This window comes from Gigantopelta aegis, chromosome 6, assembly GCF_016097555.1.
Source record: "Gigantopelta aegis isolate Gae_Host chromosome 6, Gae_host_genome, whole genome shotgun sequence".
Lineage (NCBI taxonomy): Eukaryota > Metazoa > Mollusca > Gastropoda > Neomphalida > Peltospiridae > Gigantopelta > Gigantopelta aegis.
Genome location: NC_054704.1, coordinates 56,904,528 through 56,917,734, shown reverse-complemented (window position 1 = coordinate 56,917,734; position 13,207 = coordinate 56,904,528). Strand labels below are relative to the sequence as shown.

Below are 13,207 nucleotides of genomic sequence, written 5' to 3'. Positions count from 1 at the left end.
AAACAGATAAACACGCACGCATGCACGCATGCACGCACGCACACACACACAAATCCCAAAGAAACAAAAAAAAAAAAAAAAAAAAAATCCCCACTCGAACAACAACAAGAACAACAGCAACAACAACAACAACAACAAAGAAAAAAAAAATACCCCTCCTCTCAAAAAAACCCAAAACAAACCCAACCACAAAAAAACAAAAACCCACACAAAAAACCCACACACATTTTTTTCAGTACACAGACAATTTAAGAAGTGAATATGACAATTTTCGACGTTCAAAGAAGTATGAACCTCAGAACCTCTTTCTGCACTGTATGAATGTGTTCAGACGTGTATAAAGCGACTCAATCGTTCATACTTCAACGAGTTTAAAGTTTGTTTTAACAACACCCCTACACCACATTGAATAATCAATCATCGCCTATTGGATGTCAAACTCTGACAGTCTTAGAGAGGAAACCGTTACATTTTTTTTCCATTAGTAGGAAGGGATCTTTTATATGCACTTTCCCATAGACAGGAAAGTACACCATGGCCTTTGACCAGTTGTGGTTCACTGGTTGGAACGATACATTTTTTAAATAACTATTTCATCAATATAAAATAGTATAAAATAACAATTGAACACTTTCTGCAATTTCTTACTTCTTTTATTCATTCATTCATACTTATTTCCGTGCTTATATCCGATTAAGGTTCAAGCTATCTGGGTTGTCTGTCCAGGACAGAGTTTTAATGGTTAGTTGGTAATGAGAGAGAAGTCGTTGTAATGGCTTTACACGTACGTCGTTAACATTCGCTCTGGATGGGAGCCGGTACCGGGCTGCGAACCCAGTACCTACTAGCATTATGTCCGATGGCTTAACCGCGACACCAGCAAGGCTGGTTTACTTCTTTATTCATAGGAAGTCAATATACATGTGGAAAATCCGCATTCTACGGTCCGGCTTTCCCTGTAATAAATCGAATGAGGGAATTCTCACATTTTTATCTACATTAAGCTTAATACATTCAACTTGGATTGTTTGCGTGTTATGTCAATAAACAACTAAAAACGTTTGTTTTGTTTAACGACATCACTAGAGCACATTGAATTATTAAACATCGGCTATTGGATGTCAAACATTTGGTAATTTCGACATATAGTCTTAGAGAGGAAACCCGTACATTTTTCTATTAGTAGCAAGGGATCTTCTTTATGCACCATCCCACAGACAGGATAGGACATACCACGGCCTTTGATATACTGGTCGTGGTGCACTGGCTGGAACGAGAAATAAACAATTAATAACAGTTAATGATTCCACATTAACAAATAATGCAAACAGTTATTTTAATAATGTTATACAATAAAGACAACACTTGAAACGATACCTTGACGAAAGTAGTGCTAAACGGAGATTCATGGAGTTATAAAAGTTGGGTTTTAAAACAAAGTCACATTATAACATTTCGACCCATTCAAACATTTATAACAAAAGAGTCTTTACGGATTGGCATTATTGCTTCGTGTCTCGTCTTTTAATTAGAACTGTATATGCTGAACTATCTGTGGAAATGGTTTATAATTATATCCGGCGCTATTTCATCGTATAGTCGGCATAGAATTTTGTTTTTCTTTGTTTGTTTTATTTTAACAGTATTTGTAATTATTATAAAACAATACCATTATTTAAATATGTATATAATAAATGCTATAGAAACTTAATGGTGATGAATAATCTCAAAGCTGAAAACACGAGATGCGTTTCACTGTTTAAACTGGCGAAAAACTTGTCTGTCGTATCATGTTGGCCAAACACGTTGATGGCGAAAACACGCGAATTCAAGCTGCGTTTGTATTTTTCATTAGGAAACTTTGATAAAAGATGTTGAGACGAGGTTGCCGTTTTAAAATGAAGTCATGTAAACTACTTCAAGTACATACCATATGTGAACATGAGGGAGTGGTGGTGTACACGATTTCCGCACCACCCCCTTTTTTTACACACTTTATCCTTTTTTAAAAATAAAATGTACATTCATCTATAGCACACTAAACATTTCATTATCCATATGGAGCACTCATCTCAAGTAATTTGATTGCTTTTTTTCCCGCCCCATGCCTGGTATATCAAATGATGTGGTAAGTGCTGACCTGTTAGTGGAAAAGTGCATATAAAAACCCGCTGCTGATAATGAAAAAAAATTAGTGTGTCTCCTCTAAAACTATATGTCAGATTTAGAAAATGTTTCACATCCAGGACCCATATTTTCGAAGCTATCTTAGCGCTACGTAATCATAAAACCGTCGGAGGCCATGACGCCACCACAGCATACGCCACAATGACGTCATAACCTACGATAGTTTTACGATTTCATAGCCCTAAGATCGCTTGTAAAATATGGGCCCAATAGCCGATGATGAATAAAATTCAATAAATCAACGTGCTCTTTTTTTACCCAACCCTTTTTAAATTCCTGTGCATCAAACATTTCATACTCCGCTTTTATTGAATTTTGCACCCTTCCCTGCACAGTATCAACATTTTAAAAGTCCAACATCTGAGAATGTTGCAGGCAACATGCTTTTCTGACACAGACCGTGCTGCAAGACTGTATCAATAAGACGGAGTTTACCCTCGTAAATAACTGACAGACTTCGTGAAACGTACTCGCAAATGTTGGCGAGAACTTAATTACGAGGCGGCTACACCTGGCTGCAAAGTTATCAACCTCTCAATTAAAGAGCTCCGCCTTAATAACGAGCAAGCACAAGTTGTCGACCCTTGCCTGGCCCCGCTCGAGCCGTCAGTTACTCGGTGTTTGCGTTGCTTATTTATACACACAAATGTTGCTTTTGCAGCGGTTCTAACTCTTCATTTACACCGACCATTTGCTATAACATTTAACACACCGTTAGAGAAAATATTTAACCAGCCAGAGCTGTCAAAACAGAAATAATCCGCTGCGTCCAACGTTATACGTGCTTTTGCGTTTCCAACAAAAATGGCAACAATTAAAAAAAGTGTATACTTGTTAACCGCGTTGCCTGTGCACGGTATTAAATATCTAGAAACACGTGTGCTTGTCATCAGCAGGCGTGTCTGAACAAACACACAGATGCCCGCACAGTTCGATATTGTAATAATCCCAAACATGCTAGTTTTAAATTATCACGGTGTCATTTCTGACACGCACATTATCAAAGCACAATATTGTTTTGTAGGTACATCATTAAACGTTTTAAAAAGTAAATCATGAAGGTATTGTAGTGTTCACCTTTATTAACAAATTTACTTACAAGAAAAACCGTGAAACGAATTACGGAGCATATATATATATATATATATATATATATATATATATATATATATATATATATATATATATATATATATATATATATATATATAGATATATATATATATATATATATTATATAACATTTAGTGAAATATCTTAAAATATCAGTGAAATAAAAGTGTTACCAGTCACTCAGTGACGATAACATATTTAGTGTGTTATCGTCACTGTAAAAAGTGTTATCTTCACAAGAAAGCCGGAACTATTTTGCTTCTGGCATTTTAAAATAAAGGTAAATTGCCAAAAGTTATATAATAAATAGAAAATTTCATGTTTTTGTCAAATATGATATATCTCATCTCTTGAAGTTTGCAATCATATTACACTCGTCGCGCAAGCGCGACTCATGAGATATGATTGCAAACTTCACTCGATGAGATATAAATCATATTTGACAAAAACATGAAATATCCTCTATATATTATACACCACACACACACACACACACACACACACACACACACACTCTCTCTCTCTCTCTCTCTCTCTCTCTCTCTCTCTCTCTCTCTCTCTCTCTCTCTTAATTAATTGCAGTTTATTAATTTAAGAACTGGAAGTCCTTTATTAATACTTACAGAATACTACTTGAGTGGTCATTAGATACTATTTATCTCACAACGAGTTGTTTGAAAATTTTATCACGAACGAAAGCGACTTGGACAAGTTTTGAAACAACATGTTGTAAGATACATAGTCGTGTACAAATTGTAAATAATTCCAATACAATTAGATTTTCTCCCACTCATATAGAACATATTTGAAAACTTAGACATTTTCTTTTTTTCGTTAGAGAGAAAGGCAAGAAAGAAATGGCTTATTTACCGACGCACTCATCACAATTTATTTGAAAGGGCCTGCCATAGGCGTGCGAACTGCCATAATCGTGCTGATTTTTGCCCGAATTAAACGAAATTGCCTGAAAGTGGATAATAACACTTATTCATATTAGCGTTATGACCAAACAGCTATATAGGGTTATAAAATAATCACTACGCATTGTTACATGAATTACAACTAATATTGGTGGTAGAATTATGGAAATACATGGTAAAAGGTATCACGTTAGCACATTTTCCCTGAATATCTGCCCCCCCCCCCCCCCCCCCCCCCGTCTGATACGCTTGTGGGGCCTACCTGGTTGCCATATAAGTGTAGCAATGTTGGCATAAATGCTCCTCCAGGCAGTAGCCAGTGGGAAGTTCCCTGCTGGCTCAGTGGATAGAACCCTGGACACAAAAAGAGGGTCTGGTTCGAATGACTTCAGCGGACGTTGATTTATCTGTTAAGATCTAGTTACGTTTTCTTCAACTGTGCTTGAATCCATAATTGCGTAAAGTGAATATAATAGATAGAATAGATGTTTAACGACACCTCAGCACGAAAAATATGTAAACAATAAATGCGTAAAGTGACGCAGTTTCTTTATCATTTTACACTATTTAAGGAATATTTAGACGAAATGAAGCACCTTGCATATTCTTTATTATCGGCTGTTTCTCATAAATCAAATTATTATTATTTCTTAAATTTTATTTTGACAAAAGCTGCAAATCGTACCATCTTACACTTACACTTATCATATTAAAAAAAAAGAAAAAAAAAAGAAGAAAATTCGAAAGAAAAAGAAAGAAAAAGAAAGAACCAACAAAACAAACACAAACACAAAAACAAAAACAAACAACCCCAAACAAACAAAGAAAACCCCAAACAAACTAATAAAAAAAAATAATAATAATAAAAAATAAAAATAAATAAACAGATAAACTAAATGAAAAACGTAATGAGCCATAAGAATGTGTATGTAGAAAATTTCCCAACAATTGCGAATACGAATACGAATACCAAAAATACGTCACGAACTTAACATGGTAGAAGAAATGGCGGGGAAAAAGTGTAAACATTCTAGTCGAAGAGAGAGTGAACAACTGACACTACTTCAATTTAAGCACGTTTTCCCTACAATAAATGACTTGGTACAGATGTAGTATTTTATATGCATGTTAGTGAAAACGCGAAATTTATGCTTTGTCACAACCTTTTAAAAAAAAAAAAAAAAAAAAAAAAATTAAATTAAAAAAAAAGGCGGAAAACATAAGGTGAAAGTGTGTCTTTAAAACAAGCAAAGAACAATTTTGAAGAACCAAATGATATGATTACAGATATAATATTCGCTGAGGTACAAATCAATAAAACGGAAACATAAGGCGAAACTGGAGTGTCACGTCTCACATGTTTACAGTATCCATGGTTGCATGAACCAATGGCAGCGTCTTGTTTTGTTTCTGCCGATACTGCTTCCAATAACGTCACAAAGGGCTTGACAAACACAAGAGTAAAACAAATCCAGTAAACCGATACCTTACAAATAGTACGCGATTTTACTTAATACAAACGATCGACTCGCTATCGGTCTACTCTCGACCACGTTTGACGTTCGAAACAAGGGTATCAAATAGTTCCAAAAAAGGCGTTTCACAAATAGATCTGAATTTATTTATTTATTTCCAATAAACGAGTTGTCATAGACACCGCTTTGTTCAGAGAGCCAGTGTGTGTGGAGAGGTGGGTGCTGTTTATGACACAATGACAGTGTGGTTTTAACACGCAATCGACACTTACGAATGTCACGTAATTTATTCACTGAACGTGATAATGTGACAGTATTACAACACTCATAATCTGTAGATGAATAAAGAAAGAAAAAAAAATAGTAAGAGAAATAGAAAGAAAAAGAGATAAAGAGGGGGAAAGGAGAGAGACAGAGACAGAGAGAGAAGACCGTTTGAATTAATGTCTACTTAATTCGAACGATTTTGTTTAACCAAGAAGAAGAAGAAATGACGCAATCAACACATTTTATTTACGGTTATATGGCGTCAGACATATGGTTAAGGACCACACAGATTTTGAGAGGAAACCCGCTGTCGCCACTACATGGGCTACTCTTTCCGATTAGCAGCAAGGGATCTTTTATTTGCGCTTCCCACAGGCAGGATAGCACAAACCATGGCCTTTGTTGAACCAGTTATGGATCACTGGTCGGTGCAAGTGGTTTACACCTACCCATTGAGCCTTGCGGAGCACTCACTCAGGGTTTGGAGTCGGTATCTGGATTAAAAATACCAGCCTGTAGACCGATGGCCTAACCACGACGCCACCGAGGCCGGTTTGTTTAACCAATAATTATGCCCTGTAACAGTACTATCAATAGAACAAAGACGAGCAAATGCGTGATGTTAAACAGTTGAAAGAAGTGCATCTAGTATCGTATCGTAGTGTGAGAGGAGAAACGTCAGACCTCTGAAATTACAATTTCTACATTTTCACGAAAATCGAAATTCTTTGACATCAGATATCTTAACTGACTGATTGGGGGCAGGAGATAGTTTGGACATACATGTATCTTTAACATTAATATTATGTTATCAATATTCAAATTCGTTAGCATTTTTATTAATGTATTAGGGACTAAAAATTGTTTTTGTTTTAGAAAACATGTCGAAAAAATGGGATAAGATAGGTCGGCTATTTTAAAACATTTTTGTAAATACATTCACCCCATGGGGTTCAAATAAAATGTTATGAATACATGTATACACTTTTCACCTACATATTACATACAGAAAAATTAGAGTTAGCTCCTTTCTCCAGGTAGGGTTGAAGTCCCGAAAACACACACAATTATGTTAGTCCTAGTTAATCATAATAGTGTCAAATTTTACGGCATTCTTGTAATTCCTTATTTTCTTTTCTACTATTTATTAACGTCGTTTGCTATACGTACCAATAAATGTCATATCAACATTTTAACCGCATTGTAAGTTCTATAACTGGGAACTTTAGCGACAACTCACAAAAATGAAATTATTTATAACTTCCAAGGCATAAACTAAAGAACGTTTGAATTTAATACAAATATTATAAACAAAACAAGAAAAATTAACTTGTTTTCAGCAACGAAAAAATAATTGGTATTTTGATTTCATTATTTTATTTTTTATCTATTTTATATTTTGTATATCTATTTGATATATAAAAACTTATTTTTGTTAAACTAATTTATATTATAATTATGTTACCTGCATTCATATTGTGCTTGCAACATCTAGTACAACATACCTTTGACATTAACTAATATATTAAAGTGGACTCTCTGATGTTCGCAAATAGCATATGATAAGTTTATGATAATATATGAAACTCTTTGTTACGAAATCGCATCACTCCCTATGTAAAATCCGACGTGAGGTCGTGTTGTTTTTCACTTTGCTAAAACGAAAATCCAGTAATGCACTCTCTAAAGGTTTTTTGTTTTTTTTTTCAAATGTAATATATATATATATATATATATATATATATATATATATATATATATATATATATATATATATATAATATAAATCAATGTTATTGTCATTGTCAAAACCATTTACCGTTTTGTTCTGTCGCCTGGAGCAATAAAGCCCGTATGAATGAACACGGTTTTTTCGTTCAGCATATGGGTGTACACTACCAAATCAAATCCCATAGACGACAATAGTAACATATACGGCTAAAACTCCTACCTGCAACGTATCAACCGACATAAACGCCACGGATATAAATACTACCACCCCTTACACTTAAAGTGAATCAGAAAAAAATGGGGGTCAAGCTGCTCGTTTCTGAGATAACGGGTAGCGTCTATGACTACCCTAGTTTCGCACAAAATTTGAGTACTTTTTTTTACAGGTACCCCATACATGTTTCAAGCACAAGGCTACTTGACACATTGGTACTAGATGAAATAAAATTGCACATTTATTTTACCCAGATGAAACTATTATTTTTTACAACCAACACACTCACATTTATAACCAATCACAGGACTTGTGGTGTTCACTTCTCTATCAAAAGTTCGGTGCACCTCGAACTTTGACCCAGCCGGAAGTTATTTGGTATTGTACTACCTATACTGATAACATACATTTTTCAAAAAGTGTCCAGCTATGTGTCTTTATGACAACCAGGATCTGGTGTATTCTGACATAAACTGACAACCTCACTGAAACTGTTGTTTCTACAGTGCAACCTAATATAATGTACCCCTCAAAAAGCATATATATTGCATATAGTTTTGTACAAATGCAATATGTCATATTAAACAACAAAATGTTTTAAAATAAAACTCCTGAAGATATTTACTTTCAGTTGGGTGTGTGTACTCAGTTATATATGTAGAGAGAACAAAGATAGTCAGAGTACCTCTACCCCTTTAAAGAATTCCATCCATTAAAACACATGCACTTGATTGACCCCTAGATTATGAAGACCTTAACAGGCACATCAAAGAAATATCAGTATTAAAAAAATACACTGTCTGAGGAAGGAAACACAAACATAACTGTACCTGTATGAAGTAATGACTTAATGTCCTGAACATTAGTGTTGGGAGGAAATCCTGTATGCTGGGTGTGGGTGTCTTTAAGTTACCAGGTGTGGGAATTTCAAATCCATCGGCCATGCTGATTTTCATAATGAACCATCAAAACCAATGGCAGCCACCAATATTCCTGACTATATTTTATTTATAGCCTACTGTAGTTGGAGGTTTTAATAGTTGTGATATCTGGAATAATCATGCAGCTTTAACACATTTATTTTTGATTAATTACCGAAAAAAAACTATTTTTAAATGACAAAATTACCCGAACATCTATTTTCTTGCATTATTTTCTAATCCGGATGAATACAATATTTACATTAGATGTATTCCCTACAATCTGTAATCCAGCATTTTATTTAGCTAGTAACATTAGGTAATACAGCTTTAACAATAAAATAAATTATCAACTTAATCCAAGGCAGATAATCAAATCTGAAAAAATTGGTTCTGAATCTAGTATAAACTCAAAATGCTTTTCATGAGAGCTAACTAAGTGATTATTAAGAAACAAAAATGATCTGGAGATCTAAGTATATGTTTAACAACCTTATTGTTATGTACAAATAAGAACAGAAGGCACAATAGTGACAACAAATTTAATTATGTTTTTGGTAAAGTTTTTCTTCAAATTTACTTTAAATTTTGCATAAAACTACAAATTTGTCTAAAATATAACTTAGCACCCTATAAATATGTCAAAATGACAATAAAAATCAACTTCTTTACAAATTTGAGTTTTCAGAATTTCAAACATAAAAAATTAACAATGTTAATGGAAACTAAAGACATTAACCCACTATTGGCACATGCTATTTTTAATATAAAAATAAATTGCTATTAAAATCTTAGTTCAGGTTGCCTATATATAATACCATATTTAAGAGCAGTTGTATATGGCAAGTCAAATACCATGTAAAAAGATATTATTGAAATCTTTACAGTATGAATTATAGGCCAAAACCAACTTTTCTTCAGTGCTAACTTTGATTCAAACTCCATTCAGAGCCATGTACAGAGATTATTGTCAAGGTCAAGGTCATTGTGAACTTGCATGATCGAGTGATGGCTAATTAATCAACCAGTATAGTTTAATTAAATAAAATGACAAAATCATAATATTATTTATTATGCACTGAATATGTGCTATAGGGTGTACACTACCAAATCAAATCCCATAGACGACAATAGTAACATATACGGCTAAAACTCCTACCTGCAACGTATCAACCGACATAAACGCCACGGATATAAATACTACCACCCCTTACACTTAAAGTGAATCAGAAAAAAATGGGGGTCAAGCTGCTCGTTTCTGAGATAACGGGTAGCGTCTATGACTACCCTAGTTTCGCACAAAATTTGAGTACTTTTTTTTACAGGTACCCCATACATGTTTCAAGCACAAGGCTACTTGACACATTGGTACTAGATGAAATAAAATTGCACATTTATTTTACCCAGATGAAACTATTATTTTTTACAACCAACACACTCACATTTATAACCAATCACAGGACTTGTGGTGTTCACTTCTCTATCAAAAGTTCGGTGCACCTCGAACTTTGACCCAGCCGGAAGTTATTTGGTATTGTACTACCATATGAATACATTGCTTGGTATCGCACGAGCTGATAAAATTAGCAGTTTCGCTTCACTTGTATAATATTACGTGGTTACCTAATAATATATGTTTCTAAACTGACGATGACAATCAGCTTGACGCTCGAGTTCCTACTACCTTTATGTTTTGGTTGCTGACTTCGTGCCTTAACCAGACATTTGTTACTTGTAAAATGCAATAAACTAAATATTAGTAATATGTCATGTAAATATTTTGATTTAAATAATGTTTCATTTTGTACATACTAAAATGACATCTACTTTCTAAAACGAAATCAGTTGTAAAATGCTATTACAAGAAGTAAACCTAGTTAACGTACGAACAATGCAGTCGAAAACCCGACCTCGTCTGTGAAAAACCCCCAGTACAGATGAGATATATTGGTAAAATATATATTTAATTTTTTTGGATTACCAATGTTTATACAAGTAGTATATCTACATATTTCCGCTCAAGAATAAAGTTAAAATTGAAGTTTGGTTTTATTTAACGATGTTAACACAAGGGGTAGAATAGGCTATTGGTGATAATTTTGTGTCCAAAAAATTTCTAATGCAATTATGTGTGCTTATATTTAACAAAAAATTATTTATTTGTTTTATTTCTTTGAATATATTTTTAAAATGGATAGTTGGTGTTTGAAACATCATCCAAACAAAAATATGTTTGTCTTGAACATTCCGTAGTTGATTCGAAATCTGATACATTTATAATACGTACCAAGGAAAAACGTAATCCTAAACTATTTCTGTTTTACAGACAGCAACGACAAACTGGACGTGGACAGTTCTAACGACAGCGACAGCGACTGTCCCGCCTCGGACAGCCACAGAGACCAGCGACCCACCCCGGTGACGATGACCCGCGAGGAACGGCAAGAAACCAGACACAAGGACTCCCACCACGTTGCGGACACACCTACCGCCTACAGGCCAGGCAGGCTGTCCCCGCTGGAGATCCTCGAGCGAGTCTTCCCACTGCAGAGGAAGTCAGTCCTGGAGCTTGTTCTCCAGGGCTGTAACGGGGACTTGGTGAAGGCAATCGAACACTTCCTGTCGGCCCAGGACACCGTGATGGCCCAGCAGCAGGCGGTGATCCACGCCCAGTCGAGGGCTGGAGGATGCAAGGCGAGTCCATACCTGGGCAGGCTGAACGGAGGAATGTCCAGCCTCAGCTCGGCACGACCCGTTACGTCGTCTAACAAACTGTCGTACGGTGGACTCAAGTCGGCGTTCACGCCACTGCCGCCGCCGCCGATCAGCCAGGGGCTTCACTCGGCCTTCACCCCTCACCTGTCGTCATTTCCGGCAGACGGTCTGAGAGGACCCATCTTCCCGCACCATTCTCGGACAAGTGACCTCATAGGTCTAGGACATCATTTCCCTTACAACGGGTTCGCGGGGATCTCCCCCGCCGGTCTGTCTGGCATGATGGCATCGCCCTTCTCGTTCCAGCCGTACCGCTTGTTTCCCGATATGGTTCCAGCGTCCGCTCGTCGCACCCCGGATAAAAACAGTGAGAAATCAGGCCTCACTGACTCGGATCATGTATCTGACAGCTGGGACGAAGGCTCGTCACCTAAAGATGTCAAAGAGGGAGATTGAGGAAACAAATCACAAATACTTGTCTTCATTGTGTCATCCATTAATAAGGTAATGGTGGAGCAGGGTCGTGAGTTCGTAAAGCAAGACACAGTTAATGGTATCTGAGACCCGTGTAACCGACTTGGATCACACATCTGACAGCTCGTATGGAGACTCCTCATCGACTGACAGATACAAGATCTGTTCCTCAGTGTTGTGTTTATTAATGCATATAATGTAATAATGTAACAGTCTGGTGTTTACCGAAGGAATGGGACAACCAATAATTGTTATACTTGAGACCTATCAGACGAAGCACCAGTATAATTCACGATGAGCTGAATGCGATGTATGACAAGAACTGGACTATCTGTCCCAGATGGATACTCCTTGTCCATTTCACAAGTTGTGCACAGAACATACGTGCCCGAACCTCGTTTAGAAGTTTAAACACTTTAAGTGTTGGATGGACAGATACTACAGACATCATTATTGCTCATTCTTTGTTGATGATGTGTAGGTACAACAAAGCTGGAGGAAGACTAAGGCTCCATTTAAAGCATTCAACACGTAATGGTATTACACAGTAAAGTGTTGTGGACTCGTGTCCCAGAACCTTATATCTATTATGAATGTATATTGGACACAGCATGTACATACATGGCTGTATAAATATTGTTATTGTGTATAATGTATTTATGAATAGTGTTGCGCGACACCAGACTATGGTGTTCACATCGAGGGCCTGCACACAAAGAACCAGCACAAACACGGGCACTGTCACTGAGATACGTTCGTGACAAAAAGACTAAGCGAGACTCTGCCGATACCCGACCCACGTTTGACATGGTGGCTAACTTTGTCTCTGCGTTCCATCTGGCGTCACCGCGGGTTGTGCAATACCTCCTGGCCGGATTAGCACACGTATCACGTTCGCTGTCTTTCCCCGTGAACTCCCTGACACAGTCGAACCGGGCCGTGTGTGCGGGGCGAAGTAGGTGTCTGGGGCGCGGTACCGCCTGACACCCCAGTTTCTCCGAGTTGTCACACTGTCCAAGCACACGGTAGACGGGCTGTGTTTACACGTTCAGTGTGTCGCTGCGAGCCCCTCATTGCAAGAGTTGAACTCTAGTGGTTCGGATAACGGGGCTCGAGACTGGAAGCTGGGTCGCTGTCTCCGCCTAACAATATGTTGGTAAACAGGCTGCCGGCACGAAGTCGCCTGGGCGG

At 36.7% G+C, this 13,207-nt stretch overlaps 1 protein-coding gene across 1 annotated transcript in view; it reads left to right on the top strand.

Annotated features, from left to right (window-relative positions):
• Positions 1-12,272, top strand: part of LOC121374642 (doublesex and mab-3 related transcription factor 3, truncated-like) — a 32,118-nt gene extending 19,846 nt beyond the window's left edge. Inside the window, exon 2 of the mRNA XM_041501750.1 lies at positions 11,158-12,272. Within this exon, the coding sequence (XP_041357684.1) occupies positions 11,158-11,998 (841 nt within the window). The 3' untranslated portion in view covers positions 11,999-12,272. The remainder of the gene's footprint in view (positions 1-11,157) is intronic.
• Positions 12,273-13,207: the final 935 nt, after the last annotated feature.